This window comes from Falco rusticolus, chromosome 13 (genome assembly GCF_015220075.1).
Source record: "Falco rusticolus isolate bFalRus1 chromosome 13, bFalRus1.pri, whole genome shotgun sequence".
NCBI classification, from domain to species: Eukaryota; Metazoa; Chordata; class Aves; order Falconiformes; family Falconidae; genus Falco; species Falco rusticolus.
In genome coordinates, this window is record NC_051199.1 from 10,084,975 (window position 1) to 10,108,239 (window position 23,265).

General features: G+C 42.1%; 1 protein-coding gene across 4 annotated transcripts in view; it reads right to left on the bottom strand.

Moving 5' to 3' along the window:
* The window catches only part of PAX3 (paired box 3), a 79,809-nt gene that overhangs the window by 25,958 nt on the left and 30,586 nt on the right, over nucleotides 1–23,265 (bottom strand). Inside the window, exon 5 of one of the 4 annotated variants that reach the window (XM_037407059.1) lies at nucleotides 8,420–8,428. The exons of the other annotated variants lie outside the window; for them this stretch is intronic. Within the exon in view, the coding sequence (XP_037262956.1) occupies nucleotides 8,420–8,428 (9 nt within the window). The remainder of the gene's footprint in view (nucleotides 1–8,419; nucleotides 8,429–23,265) is intronic. 4 annotated transcript variants of the gene reach the window in all.

Sequence of the window (23,265 nt, forward strand, 5' to 3'; positions counted from 1 at the left end):
ACATCGGATCAATCAATGATCTCTTATATGGAAAAGCTCCTTTTTTTTTCCCCATGACTCAGAATTGAGTTAGCAAACTTCAAAAAAGCAAAATAGTGAGAAACAAATCAGACTTAAATGTTACATTGTGCAAACGTGCTCAAACCAAACAAAGATTTTCAAAAGTTCAACTGAGTTTAGCACCTTTTTCTGGCCCAAGAATATTTAAGAACCTCCAGAACTTTTTGAGTAAATTAATTATTCAATTCCTTTAACTCCTCCAGCAGTTTGCAAGTCTTTTAAACACTTAGAGCAGTCCCGCTTAGTTGCAAGCGATCAGACAAGCAATACGCCCTTGTTTCTTCTGTTGAACAGCCAACAGACACAATTATTTGTCACACCAGTGTGCATCTTGTAACTTAAACATTCCAACTCTATAGACACATGCCCATGAGACCTTCCCTAGAAATCCATCACTAAAACCTTATTGCTGAAATGGTTATGGAAGAAATTACGAAGGTATGGGGAGCACTAGTGAAGAAATTACTTCTCATACACAATCAAATATTTGGTTCATGTCATGTATTATTTGTCCTATGCTCTGAACAGTATTATATACATTTGTGTTAGTATGTCTCAGCACATTTAAACATTCCTGCCTATGTGCAACTTACTTGCCCGTCTTATGACCACCTAACGTAACCTTAGGACAAGCCAGACAAGTGTTAATATCAAAAAAAAAAAAAAAAGAGAGACGAGATGCACATTGCACAGAGAAGTCCTGTAAGAATAGCTCAGAGCAATAGTTTGACTTGACTCTTCCAGTTGGTAAAGCAAAGAGATTCCAGCATAGATCATGACCAGAGCTGAAATACATGGACTGCATGCTTCCTTTGCCTGGGGTTTCATCATAATTCCTCCTAACCTTGGGAGGTCTTCCAGCACAGAGCATAGCTACACACAGATGTGCTGATGCTCAGCCTCCAGGCAACAGTCCAGGACGTGACTGCAAAACAGCCAGGCTGTGTTGGACTAAAGGCTCCTCACGCCACACCCCAAGTTGGCACTTAAGGAAAGCTGGCAAGAAACAGACCACGTACAGCATGTCCCTGTCCCAGGAAGGGGCTACCAACTCTTGCAATCTACAGTTTGACAAGAAATCAGGACGAAAACTCTTTCTGGGTTACATGGGCAGGAGTGTGAGATGACACACACACAGACCCAGCCAGCTCTTGGCATCATCATTGTTTGTTTCCCCTGTGCTCCCTGGCAATCATGTGAGGTCCAGCTACAGCCCTGCCATGGCTGAACCCATAGCTTTAGTTGTGAAGCAGCAAAGCCTCTTCCAGTACCTGCCCAATTGCCTTTCTCCAACAAACAGTAACGAACCAAAAGAATAGACTTCCAAAGCCACTCTTCACTTGCATCAGCTGCTGTCCCAGGCGACAAGCATTCCTTCTTGCCTGAGTCTTCAAGGGAAACCACCTAAAGAGGGCAGACACTCCCCAGTGAACTGAAACTGCTTGTATTTCAACTGAGCAAGCATTACTTCTACTATTTCAATAATGCCAAATAAATTATTGATATAGGCATTGATTTAAAATAATCTTCTTAACATGATTTATTTGGAGGTAACTGAGAACATAAAGCCAAAAAGAAATCAGCTGTTCAAGCTCCAGCTAAAACCCCCCACCATGTTTATTTCTAGCTATCTTAAATTTCCAATTTCACTTAAGCTGTTTGAACTAATAAATATACCTAATCTGTTTACTCAGGCTTACAGCATGAGAAAGACAAAGTGCTGTTTCAGACAATTCAGCCAAAGAGTTTATGAATTTCTGCATACCGAAAAAGAACAATTACTGCTAGACCAGAGGCTTTTAAGTGAAAGCTATCTTCATTGTCCAGACACCATCAATATCTTGGACTCAACATAGACAGGACATCAGGAGAAACTCCCACAGAGCTCAGCATTAATGCACTGTCAAAGCATCCAACCCCCAGAGTCTCTTATTTGCATGGAAGTTTTGCCCCAAATAAGATTGGATTAAGCTGTTCGGGTTCTTGAGAATATTGTCCTGAAGAACAAAGGGGAATCAGCACAAACATCCTATCCCAAATAGTTCATGTTCATTCCTTATTGAACAGGCAATCTAGGGTATCCCAAAGCGAACATAACACATCATCTGAATTAGTGACGAATCACAAATCTTCTCACTTGTCACTTCTCAGTGACACCTGCCTTCCTCAGCAACTGCCAAATTACAACTCCGTAGGATGGCTTCATGCTGCTATTCGAGAATAAGAAGAAACACAGGATATTTAAAATATAGTTTTCCTACGTTAGCCTTAGATACAAATCACCCACCTTAAGCAGAACAGCTATTGCTGACAAGCTAGATGAGTGGAGGAGAGCACACCAGCCTTGTTAACAGGGTCATATTGGCCAGCACTGCATTCTGACCATACCTGATGTCGTAAGATCTGAAACAGAGCTCAGGAAGGTCCCTTCTGGAGAAAACTTCTCAGACAAAAGTTGCTCATGATCGTGTACAATGAGGGGGTTTTATAAAAAAAAAAATAAATCAAATCCCCAGATCTCAGGAACTCTTTCAGTACTCTCAGGCTCTACATGTTTGAAGTTCCACATATACAACTACATATATGCCTATAAAAAGCCAGCTAAAACTGTGTAATTTAAAGTGGATATTTATCACTAAATTTCTGAAGCTAATTCTCTCACCAATAATGATTTTTCTTAAAATGTTTTATAAAAACATAGCAAAGTATTGTGGTGTTTCCCTGCACCTTGCATTCATGCAGCTATGACAATCAGAACTGAAAAATGAAATTAAGTCAGTGTTTATTTTAGCTTCACATTTCATTAAGCAGTATATGAAAGGCACAAAGCTAAACCAGTCAGAAAAAAACTGGAGTATCTAAGATCCCAGGACAATATAACTAGTTAAATGCAAACATTTAGAGAGAAAGTAATAACTTTAAAGTAGGGAGAAAAGGTATATCAAATGAAATGGCTTTCACATCTATCTGATTTCATTGGTGTTACCCTTCTCCAGGCCTGGCTGCTACATGCTGCTTTACTGAAAACATTGAGTTCCTTTGTCTTGTCTGATCTGTGATATTAAAATCAGACAAATGTCATCTCAAGTAATAACTATATGTCTGTACTACAAACCACACTATTTCTATTTCTTACAAGGTCTTCTTAAATATTATTAGTTTCAAGGAAGTTCAATAGTAAAAAATAACAAAAAAATACTATTATTGGTCTTTTATATAGATGGCAGAGTATTGGCTAAGCATATAAATTGGACACATCTCTGCTTTTTTTTTTAACAAAAAAAAAAAAACCTAAACCAATGTTCATTTTATATACACTCAACAGCCATCGCATATTGCCCTTTTGCTAAGCAGTATCTCACTAACAGATTCACTGACTTCCATGACATAAAAAGATACTGTTCAGCACAGGTACAGGTGGTCAGATTTTAGCTGGATTGTTTCCATCTCACCTCTACAGACACACAACATGTATCTCTAACCTTTACAGTTGTCCTGATGATCTTAGTACTGCAGCCCCTTGAGCTATAAATATGAGAAAGGAGGAGACCCAGCAGTGCCCAAGGAGATCCCCAGCCAGACCAGACCTTCGGCATCACCGGTACCCCCTTCCTGCACAGCTCATAAAATGGGTGAGGCAGCCAAAAGCACTACCAGTAGCTGAGCCATGAAGTTTAATTAAAGAAGGAATTAGAGAATTAAAGAGCAATTATTTGTCCCTTAACCCCTCGTGACCTGTCTGGTGGCCTGAGGAGTGGCTGCGTGCTGGTTATCACCACGGCAGGCAGAACGCCTCTGCCCGGCGGCGCGGGCGCTCGGTCACCTGGGGCTCGGCAGCGAGCCCCTTCCCCAGCGCCGTAAATGGGCACATCGGGGCAAAAAGCAAATGACAAAATAACACACCAGAGGTCATTCTGTGGGCCGTTCTTCCTCTCAGCAAGATGTTTCATTTGAATAATTAAATAACAAAAACATGACAACCATTTAAAACCCATACGTTAGGGCTGTGGGGCGGCACACCTGACAAATGGGGCAGAGAGGTTATCTTTCCTCAGCCTGAGAAGGCACAGCTTCTCCAGCAAGCCTTCAAACACTGTGAAAATTTTAAAATAAAATATTACACAGCCTGTTTCTCCAAGCATAACAGCCCGAGGTCTGCCCTAGATGAATTTGGTCTAGCCAAAAGTCTCGCTAAAAATAAGACACCCCCCCAAAAAAAAACCCCAACATATCAGAGGCCAGGGAGGACTCTGGTGGCGGTTTATTCACCAGCTGCTCTCTCATGTCTTCACGTATGCCAGGCTAAACTGCCGGGCTCTCCCCTCGTGCCACATCCCCAGGCCACGAGGCTGCGGCACCCCCAGCTGAGGGGGACACGCACCCCCTGGCTGCCTCACGCGCCCCAGGGGGACGCGAGTGACCTCCCTCGTGTTTACTCGGGTGCAGGCGAGAAGTGCGGCAGGGCCGCCACCCCCACACAAACCCCCAGTAAATGACAAATGACACTTTCTCTTTGTGATCTTTGGGATTTTTGTTGACTTATTTGGAGGCTTTTGTTGGGTCCTAAGAAATGGCCTGTGGCTGAGGCCTATTCGGCCGATTTCCACGCTCCATCTGTGGTATCCATCAGCAGGGCCTTCGCCCGCATTCAGGGCTCTGACACCTGCCTGGCAGGATGCGGGAGGCACAAAGGAGGCTGCAGCGGACGCGAGGGGGGCGGTGGGCCGGGGGGGCCGGGGAGGGCAGCCGGGGTGAAGGGGATGCACAGCAGGGGTTAATCCAAGCTACCCCCTCCCCAGCCCTCAGCACCTGGAGGCTGTCCCTCCCAGACCGCCTCTCCCTGCCCGAGGTAAGGGGGCTCAGGGATGTGGGCCCTCGGAGGCACCCCAGGCGCTCACTAAATAAACCTCCGGCCGGCGTGCGGCAGGGCTGGGGCAGCAGTAGGTGGCCAGCAGCACATTCCTCCCTGCCTCCCTGTTTGTGTTGGGGTAGGCTTTCAGCAGCTGGCGTTTTAACAGTTGATGGACTAGAAACGCGTCAGGCATCCTTTCTTTCCCCAAAATAAAGTCCACGGGAAAATAAAGCAGCATCTTTATTTCCTAACATCCTCCCATCTCCTCCCGTTCAGCGGCAGGCTCATATTTGCATGCAAAATATAATGAAGACTCTGGAGGCAACCGACTACCGCCCTCCCAGTGCACTGGCCCTTCATTTTGCTGGATTTGCCTGGGGAAACATGACGCCAGGCTCCCCTTCTCCTCCTCCCGAAACCTCACTGTCACAGCGAGGAGCCATTAAAAAGAAAATACACCCTGCCAGGTCTGCGCTAATCAAAACAGGACAAATACACTCTGACACTCAACAACTCCCCGAGTGCCCACAACCCTGGGTGGAGACTACAGATTAGTTATGAATATGGCAGGCAGCGGGGGACGAGCTCAGGGGGTCTGGAGTCACCTCTCAGCCACCTGTGAGCAGTTTCAGACGCCGCAACTGAATGCTACGTTTATCCAAGATCAAGCATGCTCTGAAGATTAGTATAGCATCCCTAAATTTCATGTCGCAGTGCTCCCACCAGAGCACTTTTGACAAGTTTACCAGGACTCAGAGGTGCAATTTTATCCAATTCCCTATTTACTGCCTGTGCTTCACCATCAAAAGGGCGAAGAGGACAGAGGGGAGATTTGGGCACCGCAAGTTTCACCTGTTATGTCACAGCCCAAAATTTGCTAACAGTTGGACTCTTCCTCTTTGAGAGGCAAAGGAAAAGCAAATTTCAAGAAGCAAGAAACCACAAAAGATTTCTCAGTGGGCTTAAGTTAAAACATGCTAATGTTGCTACATGCTCCTATTTCCCTCATAAAAGTGAAAATTTAGAATCAGCAAATACAGAAGAAATTCTTAGTCTTGCTAGAATTGTATCTAGTACAATGTGAAATACTCACAAGTAGTAAAATTGCTTTTAACCCTTTCTACCAGCATTTTGACTACGATATAGCAAAAAAACCCAAGAAATGGAACCAGAAAGCAAGCCTCTGTTCCAGACATGAATATTGCTCATCTAACAAGGATTAAGTCACACTTCAATTACTCCTTTGAAAACCACTGCTATTTGCAAAGGGCATACTTACAAAAACATCTTAAATGGCTTTTTTTTTTTAATCCCAGCTCTACAGGCACTTTACAAAAGTCTGAAGTGAGAGAATGAGAGAAATGGGGAGAAAATATGTTGCTGTTTAAGTAAACTGATTAATAAAAGTAATTAATCGGTTACTGGAATTGGAAAAGAGCAACCCCGTCTCCTGTGAGATCTCAGCTGGAAAGTCAACTCAGAAAGGAAAAAACCACCACCACAGTGATAAAAGTGAAATTCTTGAGAGAAGTGGATGGCATTTTTATTTTGTTTGGGCTGATTCACATAGAGAAATGTGCTTTGTACAGCAAAGTGTAAAGGAAAACAGTAGCTGCAGTAAAAGGAAATGGCCAACAGTGACTTTTATTTACAATTACCAAGAGACAGGCTATTATTGACCATATGTGCCACAATCGCCCTCCTTATCACGGGTAGGCCATCATGTCCATTGGGAGCTGTTAATGAACTGGGTAATTGAGCTGCTGACATGTGTTACCAAAACAAAACAATAGGAAGAAGAGACAAATGAACATTTTATTTGCCAATCAGAGTAGGTTCCGCTTTTCAGAGAACTGTGCCTAAGTAAGTGGCTGAATACATAAAACAGTGCATTGAAGGCAAGCAGATGCATGCACAATAATGGTTAACTGACAGCCTATGGCCCATCTGTGCTTAACATTTTGTTAAAGAAATTACTTGACTTGCTAAAAAGACAAATCATACAGCTGCCCCAAGTGCTGCATTATAAGAGATAAATCATTAGCTAAACTGTTTCATGCTTAAAATGACAATGCATATTAACAGTTATGCAGGGACATTTTGTCAGCACAGCTTGATGCAGTTATAACTTACAAAAAATGTGACAGCTCATAGCTATTCAACAATTTCAACTTAGAAGAGAATGACAACACTGTGAAAACAATTTAACTGCACAAACAATAGATGATTCACAGGCTCTTCTTTTTAAAAATATATTTAATTTTTTTTTGAATGATGAAATAATATGGAAAGGGGAAAAAAAATGGCCAGTGTCTAACTGTTCTGCACCATTAATCTGCTAGCATGTACTTCATTCAAAACCACAGAGCATCAAAAAGGAACACATTCCATTTAAAATATCAAAGACTGCATCACCAGCACTAAGAATAAATGGCTAATTCTCAACTGTGCATGAAAGGATAAAGAATTTCTAGAGTGAAAGGAAGGGAAGAGGAAACTGCAAATACAACTACAAAAATCTCTTCTTATTCCCCCACCTCCTCTTCCAAAAAGAGAGATTTGTTTTGTTAACATTAGTAACATTACTTAACAGCTTTGCATGTGGGCCTGATCCCGCTCCCAAGTTTCACTGCTGCAAATTTGCACTGGGAAATATTATCATTACTATTATTTTACATTGAAAACTAAGTATAAAGGAACTGCAGTTAGGACTCTGATCCTATTGTACACATAGCACACACATGGGTGTATATAGCCCAGGAAAGCTGCCCAAGGGAGGGCAGAAACACAGACCCGTCTCCTCCTGGCTCAGTCACAAAGACCAGGGCAAGCCAGACCCTCAGCCAGATGTACCTGAACAGCTGCACTACTTGGAGGAGGGGAAGAACAACAACAAAAAAACCCACCAAAAACAATCCACAAAACACACACACACAAAAACCAAAGCAAAACAACAAAAACCAAACCAAAAACAAAGCCCCAGAAATAATGCAATTTGGCAAAGCTTGTGTAGCCTGTGGGAGCTTTCCCTGTGGTTTCAGAGGCTGGTGCCCACATAAGGGGTTAGCTCAGGTTTAATGACTAAATAAAAGTTAAGTTGCTACAGTTTTCCCCACAAAGACAAGACCGCCTTGCCGACTTCGTACAGCTGCTATTCACTAGCCTCACAGGACTACTCTGCTGTTTCCACCAGTATAAGAGCAAAGCTGCAGCCAGGCAAGTTTTGGCCCTTGCTCAATCTCTCCCATCATTCTGAGCAGATCCAGGGAAGGAGTTCAGCGAGAGAGCGCTGGCTCTGTGATAACCCCAGGCATGAGAAAGTGCGCCAGCACTAACCCGTCCAAGCACACTGTCACTGGACTCTGAGTCACCCCACACGTCTCTCTGAATGCAGCCTATTGACTCGGAGCGGGGGGCTTTTGGAAAAGCATGAAGAGGAGTCACAAGCATATCCCGTCAATTTTCACTGGGAACTCACGAGTACCCACATCTGGGGGCTTTGCCCACAGATGGGGGCTTTTCCAACCCTTCCCACAGGGAGCATCCGTGGTAATGCTGTCCGCACAAGTACTGTATTTAACCATCACAGCATCTTGTCTTACAAAAAACACTAGGACGTTTCAAGGGAAAACTTCCAGAGGGCTCAAAAAAAAAAAAGAGAAAGAAAGAGAACTTTGCCTCCTAAATTTAGAAAAAGGTGAAGAAAACTAAATAAATCCAAACGAGGTTTGCTCTCAACAACTTTTGGGAAGCTGATGTTTTAGGATATATTTTAATGTAAAAGACAGGAAGACTTAAGAGGAAAGTAAAAATCTCTTGCGCAAATCCCAGAACGTACTAAGAAAGTACTGGCAACACGTCTTCAAGTCAGTATCAGCTGATGGAAGAGGCAATTGGTAACCGATTAAGACTGAAAACATGGAGTATCCTGGGAGATGGAATTTGTCAGCTGAGAAATTAAATAAAGCAAACGAAGGATTCTCTGGATAAATAATGAGACTGTATTAGTGAGTTAAAGCACTGCAAATAATTGAGCTGTCAGCAATCTCTCACTGTGTAGGCAGTGTGGATTCTTCAGAAAAAAAAAATTATATTTGGCCCAATCCTTTGCAACAACAGCATGCAAACAAAACCCCTAATATTACACAAGCTGATCAAACTTATTGGGCACAACAATATGGAAAAAACTTAGAAGCATTTTTCAAAAACATCTCTGCATTGCTTCACTGGGTTTTGACCAATTTGTAGCATTGCTAAAACATTTTTGAAGAAAAAAATCAAACTGTACAGATGCTTAAGGTAAAAAAAAATTGAGCATGTTTTAATACATTTTCTCTCTCAACTAATTCTAGCACCTGAATACCATTCTTGATTCAAAACAAACACTGACAGAGCAACTGTTGTAGATAGCTTCATCTCAATGTCAACATTAGTCCTCAAAGTCTCTATGGGAAATCAAGGCTATCCTCTCTTCTTAAACCCACAGCTGCAGCCAGACCACCCCTCAAGCCAATTTTACCTACTATAGAGCTAAAATGGGTTATATGATCATCTCTATTTATCACTCTCAGGACTGAGAATGGCCAAAATATTGCCAGCCTTAAAAAAAAAAAAAAAAAAAAAAAAAAAACCACCCCAGAATATTGGATTTTGTCACCGAATACACCATTTCCTCTAGAAGTCACTTAACTCTGTTCGGTTTTGTGAAAGAAATCTAAAAGTGATGAGGTGTTTGTGGGGTTTTTTTTTTCCAGACTTTAGTCAACAAAAAAGGTTACATTTTTCACCAGACATTTTTCCTGTGAGTGATTTTCCAAGGTACTACCTACTCCTGCCAAATACTTCTTTTCCAGCCAAAATTGTTAGTAACTCAAGGTCACTCCCATCACAACTACATAAGAATTGGGGTGCTGACCTCAAAATCCATCATCTTCTGTCATGGGACCTGGTCCTATCGGGTACCGAGCCCTCTGGTCCCACTGGTCAAAGAGTCTCTGCCTTTATGGTTGTTCCAGTATTTGGGATGAAAGGGGCCTACAATGGGATAGCGGTAGGATGCTCAGCACTCCTTTGTGTTGCTTCCCACAGGGTTTTCATGCCCAGCCCCTGCCTTGGGTGCCAGCACAGGGGGTGCAGCACTCTGTGCACAAGACTCCCTGAAGTACACAATGCTATTTCGTTCATTATAGTGCCTGTGGTGGCCGTTACAGTAATTAACTTGAGTCCATTCGAGAGTCAGTCACCTGCAGACCCTCCTTGTCCCTTGCCCTGTGGACTTTGTGTGCCAATGAGCTCCTGGTATCATCCTGTAATTGCCTTCCTGGTGGCTGCCACCTGAGAGCTCTCAGTGCGACAGCTACACATAACTCAGAACTGCTCTGCTCAGGTGAGATGTGAGCAAACGAACCTCGCAAAACCTATTAGGACTCGTAGATGCCACCTGATCATACCATTGCCATATTACAGATATTAAACAGACATGAGAAATTGAAGCAAGACATTTTCTACTTTTTAAGCAGGTTTCAAAACTGAAATTTGGGTGATTAAAAAAAAGTTCCATGCACACACACTGTGCTATAAAGAGATTAACACTATGATTTGCTAATAATGAAGCAAGGTATACAGCTCGCAATCTGTTCAAAAGAAACACGAGGAGCTCAAATTCCAAGGAAAACACAATTCTTCAGTCCAATAAGAAAACCAGGACAAAGCCCAACATCAGCCGACCTCAGAGCAGTCGGCAGAAGGGACTGATGTGCCGTGCTGGGCTGCAGCCAGCCCCACAGCACCTTTACAGCACAGAAAATGTGTCCAGCTGGGAGTCACTCTTGATCCGTTCTCTACAGCACAGACACATGCAATTCCCATACATTTCCTCTCATTTACTACTTGTTGACAGATGCTGATAAATGCTTTTGAAAACCTACAAGAATTATGGTTGCTGGTGAATACTTAATGGTAGAGATGTCAAAAATTATTTGACTAAACATACACACATTTACACTGTCTGCTTTGAAACCTCTACAGATACTAACAATAAATTTATAACTGCCTATCTGAATTATTAGCAGCCCCCAAAACTGAAAAAGTAACTCAGCACCAAATTTTATGAAATAAATACCCTGGCTTTTCTTAACTATTCTGCCACACACGTAAGACAGAAGCAGCAGGATGCCTGCTGGTATAGCCTGTAGGCTTCGCTTGGACACTAACATTACAAGACTTATTTTGACTTTTGTTTCTTCACCCCCCCATCCCACAATATTATTTATTTTGAAATAATTTTTGTTTGGGAATCAAAATTAAATAAAGCTTTAATTGATATCAAGCCCCTTTATATAAGTCTGACATTAACGGAGATTTAAAACAATGGTGAATTAAATGTGTGCTGATGAGCATGCAAGCCACGGTGTGCATGGAGCACAACTTAATAAAACTTATTTTAAATTGGCATAATAATGTGTTAGCTTAACTATCGCCATCACTACATTAATTTTAGCAGACTTAACCATGGTACTTTTTATTTTGTAGCTGTTTAAAAGGAACTATGATTTTATGCACTTCTAAAAAAAAAAAAAAATAATCACTGCAAAGCATTTCCCAGAAAGCTGCAAATTAAACAAATTAAGCCAGGCAAATTAAACGGCAAATAAGGCTGTTTCCATTTTGGGGGGATAGGGAAGTACCTTCACTCTATTTAAAAATATAATTCCCATAGGCATTTAAAGAACTGCCTACACCAGTGTTACCCAGCCTTTATTTAACCCATGGACAATGGCAGTCCCCAAGAGGACAGTCTGTGAAATGCCTGTGGCTCCCAACTGCTCCACTTTTCAAGGTTTTGGAGTTTACACACACACACATTTTGTAGGGTTTTTTTTTGGGGTGGGGTTGGGTGCTTAGTCTTTTTTCTTTTTTTTATTATAAGTAATTAAAATTGAAGAGTTTTAATTGCTATGATATATGTTGTCCATTTCCCAGCTTCTTCCACCACAGTGCAACACAGTGGAATATTAAATCCATGGATTTTCCTCAAAAGTTTTAGGTAAGCCTTTATATAAACAAAACTATTGAAGAGCCCGGGCAAAGGGATAAAATTTTAGACGGGGGCTTGGATACTTGTTCAGTTTCTAACAGTCTCATGGATTTGAGGTTGCTTTGGGCCCTTTAGCTAACCTACCCTGTATCTATTAACAGCTGTGAAGCAGTATAGATTCAATATTACACCTCCAGCATGCGGGCTGTCTCCTGCACCCCACCTGCAATTACAGCCCTCTGGGTCCAACACCCAAGACGTTAAACCCAAGGTACCAGATCGCCATTTCCCACCAACTTCTCCTCCTGGTTATTTTCCATGATTTTCCATTCTCATGCCACCTCACCCTCCCTTACTGTTTCTAAATGGAGCTTACTTCTCTGCACTCTTGCACAATGCAAGGTGTTATGGGATGCCAAAATATTTCAGAACTCTGCAGTACTGCACTTGCTGACACACCTGGTAGAGAAAAAACATCTGACAGATTATTATGCACTCTCAAACCAAATCTTTCCTACCATGAATTGGAGGAGTTATATTTTTTGCTGTCCCAGCTTCCAGACACTTAAGGAGCACAGAATATGCTACGCACACTATCATAGACATGCAGATCCTTGCCACAGCCAAAATATACTCATCATTTCAGTGGTCTTTGGATCTAGCCTCTAGGTTCGGATGTAGCCCTCAATCACCCACAGGTATCAGGAATTTCCATGTACAGAAGACACAAGGTAGATGACCTTTAATTTAGTTCCTTTTACCTAGATAGGAACCCAGTGAAACAGCCTGTGCTTTTTTTTTTTGTGCATGAAGAGGAGTTCATTGTTAGATGATCTCTTACACACTGAAAAATCAATGCTTTCATTAAAACTGATGGGTTTACCCTCCAGAAATAGGGCAAATTCTCTAAGATAACAGCGAAAGTGGTCCCACAAAGATTTGCAATGTTTAAAACTAGAAAAAAAATTACTGAAATGCAAACTTATTAATTCAGAAAAATTGTTAAAATGCCTAGTTTCTTAGTTACAGCTTTTCATATCTAAAATCAGCTGTCTTGAATTGTTAGGCTGTAGGGATAATTGATAGCATCTATTTAAAGGTTCTGTTCCCATAGGTCCTTAACATTATGGGGGGAAGAGGGCGGGGGGGGATCTGCGAAAAGCTTTACGTCAACTATAAATCTAAAAATTCTGGCTCCTGTTCATGCTGCCTTCCAGTGCTATGGCACCACTGAACCGAGTCCCTGTTTGTTCCACTTGCACACAACTAGGATCACCACAGCCTGCAAACTCATACATGTGATGTTGGGTACCCAGTGACACCACAAGTGACAGTCTATAGCTCCCCTGTAAAACGTGTAATGAGAAAAGTTTTCTTAGGTGGAAATAAAATGGTTCTCCTTGTTTCTAATTTCTCCCAAAAACAATGAAATCCTCCTAATACCGTAACACATTCAAAAGCAAGAGGGTTTCTTGAAAGCAGACTCCTCACAGCGCCAGGGTGCTTGGCATTTGCCTGCCACTGTATGAAACCGTAACAGGTCCTAAAACGGGAGCTTGGGTTTGGCTGCCTGAGCCCTATCTCACCTTGTAAGTCCAGTCTAAAATAGAAATACCCCATGATGTGTACTGGAAGAAGTGCAGTCACTAACACACAGCCTGCCTCCCCTGATCTATGCAGACAAGCAGTATGTATTTTCTAGGAAGTTTAGAAAAAGACAAATATTCAACATCCACTGAATTTCAGCAAAAATTATGTACCTTTTTGTTGTTTGACAGCAAATTTTTAAAATGATATTTTTTCCCCTCAATTCACACCCTATGGAGGTACAATTCTCTGTCTGCTTTGGGTCAAATCCTGCTGAAAGCTACATCAAAGTGTTAAATACAGATTAGGAAGTCAAAACTTGGCCTGCAACCCAGCCGGACAGAACCCGACGCTAGAGCCTGACAGATGCCCCAGATGAGCACGGGGAAGCCTGCCAGAGTGAAATCTGCACAATAGCAGAGAGACAGAAAAGAAGAAAAGCTGCATGCTCCCAGCCAGCCTCCTGTGCCGGCAAAGGAAAACAGAGATCAACTGAGAAATGAGCTCTTTGCAGCTTTCTAAGTGGCTTCCTTTTTATTGTTAAAGAAGCTGTGTAAGGAGACCCAGGGTCCAGGTTTAACGCTACCCGAGGGGATCACAAGCCACAGAAGTAAATTCAAGAGAGCTACTCTGCGAGGGCCATATTTCACAGAATCGTTCAGGTTGGAAAAGACCCTTAAGATCAGAGTCCAACCATAAACCTGACACTGCCAAGTCCACCACTAAACCACTTCCCTAAGCACCATATAAATATAAACAAAGTCTCCTCTTTCATCAAGAAAAGGACTGCAGAGCTTGGCCTGCAGCTCCTGAAGGCAATGCTCTCTACCTGCAGCTCCCCGGTAGCCTCACCACTGAAAACAGTAGCCAACCGAGTTGTGTGACACTACCCTCATACCTGAAACAAAGCTTTCAGCTGCATACAAACTCCAAGTAACTCACCACGATACATTACACTGTTTCTGCCCAAAACATCTTCCACAAATGAGCATGCACTCATGACTGGAAACCACACTCCCTATTCCAAACTGTATTTGCCTTCATCTACTGTTTGCCAAGTAATCAGTGTTTCTCTGTCCCTGGTAATATTGTGCCTTTCGGCTCACAGCAGAAGCCTAGAACATTTGTTGTCACAATGGACATCAAATTAGACAGGAATAAACAGAGAGGCTTCACTGCTGCTACAGCTTACCAACATCTCTGCTGCAGTTTGGGTATCAGTGGGCTGAGACCACTGTTCACCATTGAGCTCAAGAGCCTCCATCTCTGCTTTGAAGTCTAAACGTGTTTGTGCACCATCATATGCTCACATCATTAGGTCTTTTTCACAGGGACATCTCGAGATCTGTGTTGGTACAGCTCCCAGCACAGCAGTAGTCCATGAGCAGGGCTCCTGTTTACCATAGCAATACAAATAACAACAAGCGGCTGAGCAACAGATGGCCTGGAAACATTTCTGACGTTTTCAGTGACAATTACCTTATTCAGACACTCCAGTTACACTTCAAATTGCAGTCTAAGGTCTAAGAGCAGTTACTAAATAATACCTTACAAACAAACTTTGACCCAGGCTGTGCTATGGTCAACATTCACTTAATTCTAACATACATCATCATATATAAATGGATTAACCAATACGTGCGGTGGATAACTTCACAGTGAATGCTCAGATTGCAATCTTCAAAGAATAACTTGCATCTGTCGTTAAAATCAATAACAGTCATGCTGTTCTGCTAAGGTACCAGAATTTGTATTGCTAAAATCCTTGCACTGTTTTGAAAGCTTCCTTCAAACATCAGAATTGTTTTGTAAAAATCAAATATCCAGGTTGTTGTCGTTGGGGGGGTGGGGGGGGGTGTCCCCCCCTCTAATTTGATTGCTCAGGAAAAAAAGTTTTCAAAAGTGGTTCAGTCAAAACAGAACCTCATTCAAGCTTCCATGGTGATCTTTGTCTTGCTTTTTCAACACCACTTCACTCAGAATCTTTCCTATATTGTTCTATAAGGCACAAAACCAATATAACTGCCATTGAGATATTTGATCAAGATCTAACCCAAGAAAAATAATTAAAATCAGTGTCTGTGTGAGGAAGAGTCTAGACCATCATCTGACCAACTCACAGCCAGTGGGATGTCGTTGCCTGTCTCAGAACAGTCATTTACTTAGAATGACAAAAACAAGCATCGTTCCCTCCAGGAGCATTATTACATTGGAGACTTGAATTTTCATTACCCACCTGGGACATCAAGGTTCAGAAGAAGTTTTGTGATCTTTCTAAGCAAGCCTGGACTTCGTTTTGAATAAAAAATGGGTCGATTTATGGTTTTGCATCAAAGTCATGTGAAATGTGTGGTTTTGCATGGATTCAATTAGAGACAAGCCTGAGGCACAAAAAGTTCAGATCCTGATCTGGATCCAGACCCACCCAAAGCTGAGGGACATTTAGACTAAGGCACTTGGTTCTTGTCCATCTCCAATTCCAGCATGAAAACCAGGTGGGACTCACTTTCAGCAAACCCCTGTTCCTCCCCAGATTTTTGCAGCTTTTCCAACTTGACATGTCAGCAGCAGCAGGAGGGTTCCTATGACTTCTGAAGGGATCTGAAACCCATAAGACAATGTTTGAGTCCCTGCAAACCAAAACCATGGCATCTTCCCAGCTCTCACAATTAGGCTTTAAGCCATAAGGAAAAAAGAAAACCCAAATTAACAGCCATATTGACAGTTTTATGGACCCCTGAGGGCTCTGCCTACATCCAAAGAAGACAGTGGGGCTTTTTTAAATTAAAGTGAATTAGCAATCAAGTTCCTAAGAAGGATTCATTTAATAAATTAAAAGGGCAGAATTCAAAACAATTTCAAAAGTAATCCTTTGGCCACAAATAATTCTCTGTACAGTGGAAAAATGGAACATTGTCATTCTGATGCTTGTCTTAATTGGCATTCAGTTGTTTTCCTCTTTTAAAGTAATTGTTTATTATGTTAGTGGGCATCATCTTGCAGTAAACTAATGTTGCCATCAGCTTCATTAGGAGCAAGATAAGCTCCTAATTCTTTTCTGATAAATCCAAGGTCTTATTTGGTTAATTTTTGCAACAAGAATTAGGGAGAAAGATTTAGAAATATATTTAATCCTGCTGAGCTGCTGAAGGAAGCAAGATTCCCACCCTCCTCCTCAGCCCCCGAGTCCACCAACACATCGAACAAACTTTTGGCTTTCTGAATTTTGCACCCCATGTACAGCACTGTTTCAGGAGCCTGTTCCCATCACGTAGGGTGAGCACTCAGCTCACGTTAATTAGCAGAGCTCCATCAGCAACAGGCTCTAGTGCAAAGTATTTTACAGACTTAAATTCACAGTTTAGCAGTACAGGTATTCTCACAAAGTTAAAGCCATTCCTGCAAACCCTTTTGAGTGTTTATATCCAACTCAATGCACCTACCATTAAAAGCAACGACTTACAGACTCCTAAAATGCCATTCCCTTTAATATGATTTCCTATGGTAACACACAATTCATTGGAAGGCCTTTGCACCTATTTAGGAACAGACAGACTTTCAAATTAACTTCAGTGGAGCCATGACAGATTATACCAGCAAAGGTTCGGCTGCTCTGCCATTTGGGTATGTTTCTAATTGATGTCATTTCATGCTTTCAGACCATGGCTGCAACTTGGTGAGGAAGGGAATATTTGCCCTTCTCGTTTCACGTTTCTCCTTCCAAGGTTTCTCCCCCTGCCTCCCCCATTCTGTGCTAGCAGAAAAACAGAATCTTGTTAAAGTCTTTCATGAAAAATGGAAAGAGAGAGGGAATCATCTGTCTCCAGAGGGAGAGGCATGTGGTCAGGGCTCTCAGTCAGGATGCTTTAGAGTGGAGACCAGCTGTGCACCGGACAGTCTCTGATACCAGTAGCCCCATCTGCACTTCCACTCTTCTAAAAAGTTTTATAAATGCTTAAAACAAAACACCTAACCAAGCAGATCAAGACACAAACAAAACCCGCAACAGTCCTACACACACATGCTCAAATAAGCCCCAAGCATCTGAACTAGGCTTTCCCACACTCCAAGCAAGCGTTCTAATGCCCTGTAGATAGTAGCTACACAGATGAAGTGGAGGAACTCTGAGAGGACCCAGAGAGGTCTGGTTACAGCTTTTCCCTCAGTGCTAGAAAAACACACCCCTCCTTTGAGACACAGAGCTGCCCTGCTCACAGCACACAGGGCAGACACTTTGTCCCCCAACTTGTAAGCAGGAATTCCAGCTGGAGTCAGGAAATTTCTCCTAGCAAATATGATGCACTCCCAAGGAAAGTCTGGTTTGTTCAACTGCCAGGACCCAACGGGAAATGTATTTTGTCTAAAAAAACACTGAAGTTTCTCTGTTACAGCTCAAGCTTTTTTCTTATGACTTTCCTCATATATTTTACCAACACAAACTTCAGAAATATTTCCCAAAAGATTTAATTAAAAGGTTGGAACTGTGCTGGTATAACTCCACTGAAGAGCAGCAAACACATTACCATTATGAGCACACCAAGGTTTGCCGCTATGCTAATCGACGTTTCTGGAATTTAGGACACTAGTGCACAGTGTTATGTACTAAATGCACAATTCAGGCACAATTCAGGGCCGCAATATTCACACTAGACAAGTGAAAATCTAACAGATAATCTCTTTTCTGTCACTTCTTGTCACATCGGTTCTCAGAAATACCCAGTTATCATTGCACATTATATTTTAATAGCCATTCAATGCAAACATAATCGGCTTTAGTGAACAGTCATATTTATTATTCCTACAACTATGCTCTCCTCTTCCCCTCCAAAGCATAACCAAAATTGCACCGTTCAAACCAATCTCTTCAGAAAGTCAGGCAAAGTGCCTCCTGAAGGCATCAGAATAACAGTATTTAAAAGAACCGTATTCCACTTTTTTCTTTTTTTTCTTTTTTTTTTTTTTTTTTTTGCTTGTTTCAATGGGGAGCATCTTAGCGTGGAACTAAAATAAGTCAACACCACGAAGCACAAAAGATTGCAAGGATTTTCTGCAGCATGGGCTTGTCAAAGCAAGTAGGCAGCCTTTGTGTGCTCCGGCACAGCGGGAGCATTCCTCCAGGTCTGAGTGGCAGAGCGCCCCCGGCCGCGGCTGCCCTGGGCGCCGGGGTTCCCACACCCAAGGCGGTGGGAAGAGGAGAAAGCAGAACTGCAGAAGTAGCGTTGTAAATGGGATGAACTGGTCAACACGCTTCTTAGGAAATGCATGGCTTCCAGGAAGAATCACGTGGAAAGATTTACAATACCTCCACATCAAAGGGTTTGACGTTGGCTATACTGGTTCTTTCAAAAGAAAGCCATATCTGTCCCTTATAGCATCAGCTTTATGGATTTAGGAAAGAATGCAAAGACATTGAGGAGAATCCTGTATGTACCTTTTTTCAAAAATCAAAAACTAAAATAAAGAAAAAAATCAAATAAACCAAAAGTAATTTAAATACAATCCCCACTTTCCTTTGCTCCATTAAGGATGCCTCAATTTAAGTCTCAGTCTTGCAAAATGTTCTGATAAACTGTCAAGTTTCCCCAGTTAAAACCTCAGATATCTATTTTCCTTTAACACCTTGCACCGAGGCAGCTTTAAGGATAACGCCTGTGTTAGGAGCATGAATGGGTGACCCTCCAGTACACGCTGACCCAAAGATAAACTTTGACCTGATGTTTGCTAATAACACTTCTTCTTAAGATGCCTTGTTTCTTTTATGAACTACTGCTTGACTCTAGGATCTAGAAGCTGACATGCATTAATATACATCTCTAGGTGCCCTTTGACTTGGCCATCAAGACCCTTTGACCCCAGACTTGATTCCTAAACCCTGTCAATTGTTTGCAAGTGGAAAAAACTTATTTTCTAGTAATAATTAATTTTGGTCATGTTTTATTAAGCATTTCTCCTCTCTTTTTAACTTGTTCTTATTTAAATTTGGGTATAATGGATGCTTATTTCATATAGTCGTTTTCCAGATTACGAAAGAAAAAAAAATACCTAAAGATATTCCTTTAGAGCTTCATCCTTTGTTTTCAAGCTTTGTAAAAATCCCAGTAATACTCAAGTGCTTTGGCATTTCAAAAAAGCGCCCTGTGAACAATAATATAGTCTAAAAAGCCTCCTTTTGTGCACTGCTTTTCAGATTTATCTGTGTGTTTCTGCAGCTTCACAACTTTTTTTCACGTGAATTTGCAGCAAGCATGATGCAGATGCAGTCCTGCAGCCATAAAAGGCGATGGCAAAACTTCCATCAATTCCCACATCAGCAGGATCCAGCCCCTCGGCCGAGGCACTCGCTGCCAGTTTCTAGGCAACGTTTGACATTTTCAGACTTAAATTCTTGAAAAAAGAAATTTCTGTGTCTACACAAAAGAAGTAGATACCTTTATATTCCCATATATTTATATGTACATATATTCCTACACTCGGTACCATCTGTTTTAGCAGCCACATACTCATACTGCGTACTAAAGGAGAGGGCGAGAAGCCCGCCGCCAGCCCATCCCCACCAGCTGAGGCACACTGCTGCTTCCTGGTACGTTCAGAGATGGAAATTTCTCATTCCTGGAATCATGTTACATTATGGCAGGAATTGCTGCACTTCTGCCTGTTTTACATCAGGACTGAGAGATCGCACAAAGAGAACGAACGCTTTCCAGTGCTTAGATGATGTATCAAGTGTATGTTGCACACAAAGCATTATAGCAATCAGCGTCTGGTAAGGAACACCAACAAATAAGAGGCCTCCAGTCTCAAGAAGCAGCACTGGGACATGGCAAATGAGGGGGTTTAGCAAAACGAAGCAACTAGCCTTCATTTTTGTTCATAAAATGCAGTACAGCCTCAGCAATTATAACATTACATTCTTAGAGCTGCTCTGTTTTCTCGCTAGACAAAAATATTTCCTAAAAGCTCCAAGAAAATACAGTTAAAAATTAAGTTTTGCATTTAAAAAACAAATCCACACACCACCAACCAATACTGAAGAAACCAAAAGGCAGGGGCACATCAGGCAATTGCTCCAACAAGGACAGGCAAGAGCCAGTTCAAGAGAAGGCATGCTCAGGTCCCACTTCTTGCTGCTGTGGGTGAATGAGATTCCAGTTTGGGGTGGTAGAACAGCCACATGAAAAACGTTGTGCTTCCAAGCATCCCACTTCCCCCTGAGAGGTATGACCGAGAACGTACCCCACCTCTCAGGTCCCCTGGCTGACATGCAGGAGCAGCCCAGGGCAGCCTCCAGCCTCGAGGCACACTCACCCCAGGGACACCAGGGACTGTCACATGCACAGCATCTAGGAAACCCTACCAGGCAAACAGCAGTCATCAAGGGTTGGTGTGTTTTGGGTTTTTTTTTAAGAAATCCCTATGCATGTCTGAAAAGACCTAAAATTCTCTTTCCTGTTTCCAGAACAGAATGCACCCCAAACAAGGGGGGGGGGGGGGGGGGGGGGGGGGGGGGGTTGGGCTAGTCTTTTTATGGCTTTGGGCCTGATGGCTCCCCTGGATCAGGCAACCAGACAGACTTCTGTAGGTCTAAACCAGGAGTAGAGGCAACTGCAGCAAGGAAAGAAAACCTCCTCCAAGCGAGGCCCTGGCAGGCAGCATCTGTCCCGCTGATGCACTCTACAGCTGGGGCTCACTTGGTTTGAAACCAGTATCTAAGGAGGAAGCAAAGCTCCCCAAAGCTCGTGGGACTGAGACTGGGGCACTGGAGCAGGTAGCCTGACTCCAGGTTTCCCCAGAACAGGGTATTCAAATCCCAAGTTGTTTATTGTATATTCAAATAATAGCTAATACACACCAGGGGACTTTAATGCTTTCCATTTTCTTTTCCCAGCTCAGCTGACTCAGTCCAGCCATCCTTTCTTTGTTCTATGCACCACATGAAGACTAGCACTTCCTTTTCCAGTCCTGCGCTCCAACTTTTAGATTATCAGAGCCTACTAAACTGGTATGCTACCCAACAGCAGCATGAACAACCCTCTGGGAGATGCACTAACCTTCCTTGCTCCAGGCAAATACCACTACCCTTAGAAGGTTAGAACAGAGCACTCCCCATCTGCAGCAGAAGAAAGAAGTTTAGATAATATTTGGAAGCAGCTTAAAAATCAAAGGAGAGAGACCATGAAATCAAACCAGCTAGATAACTACACCAAACAGGACTTTACCTGCCATGCATCCTGGTTGAAGTCCAGCTGGGACAGGGACAGCGCAGCTTGCACCAGCTAAAGCTCTACCCTCCTTCTAGAAATCCTCTCTATTTTCAGCTGATGCAATGACACTATCAGTCTTGATATATTCAAAGGGGTCCTTATAAAGCCTTATCCTCACCAAGCATTAATATTAATAAAGTTCTCCTGTAAGGGGAGAACCTTTTAAAACCCATCAAAATAAATCTATGGATTTAATTCCAGTGGACTATAGATAAAACCCTATGGACACCAGGAGAGACCCATACAAAAGAAAGAGATCATTGGTTCCATACAGTTATTCCAGCTGGAATTCTTAGACAGTGAAGTGTTCGCATAATGCCATTTTTTCTATTAATATGTAGCTTTGAAACTATGCTATGCCTGACGTATACAGGAATTCCTCTTCTCTTCTTCTCCTTTAAAAAGAATACAGTGGCCACTATAAAAGAAAAGTTGGTATTTCTTCTTGTGTGATGGCAGAACCCTCCATACAAGCACAACCACACTGAATAATACTCTTTTAGGTTATTTGTTACACTGGAGTTCAAAGGAGGGTGCAGTGTAGCCAGGAAAAAAAAAAAAAAAGTCCCTCTGGTTAAAATTTAGCATGCAAGATCTCAACAAAAGTGATTTTTGACTGTGCCAGTGCTTTTGTTTTCTCAACAACAGCAACAAAAAATGATTTCTTCCTTCTCCCCCACAGTAAACCATTACCAGCTGTTGATGAAGTATTTTTTCTAACATGCGTTAAGTCATATTGTATATTGTCCATTTCATGTGTGTAGAGCATTTTTTGCTACAAATTCCCTACCATGTTATACCAATAAATCCAAGAGTACCACCCAATCTTGTTATACGGCTTAGGGCTTATTAACGCCAGTAGGATTCCACCAGACAGGATCGCGCTGAAGACTAGTTACTTTTATGCAAAGGTGATCGCAGCATCACGCTCAAACCAATGCAAAGCCTTTCGGCAGATTTTGCCCATACAAAGCAACAGGCGCCCTTTCCAACTAAAATCCGTTAGGCATTTTAAAAAAATATACAAGTAGTTAAATAATGTAAAACTTCATGCGTTTCAAGATGGTTCTTGCCACACTTCTGCTCATGCATCTGTTATTATACAATTCTCTGCATCAGCTAGATCAAGACTAGAGCACTTCTCTCACATCAGAAATTCACTGTTATCTCCTTGTTTCAATAACAGCGACAATTTAGTGCAACTAGGAAGATAAACTTGGGAACCTTTTCTTATGGCAAGACTTAAAATATGCCTGTCTATGGGCACATCCATTTGTGCAAATAAAATCATGTATTTGTTTTGTATGTGTAAATTCAGGCCAGTGGAAAATTAAGCCCCATGGGGATAATCTAACCAACAATACAAAGAAAATTGTGAGGCAGATCTGAAACTTTGTCCTTAATTTACCCTGTTAGGCCAAAATAAAGCAGGAATCTCATACCATGTGTGCCTCAACGCTTAGGTACAA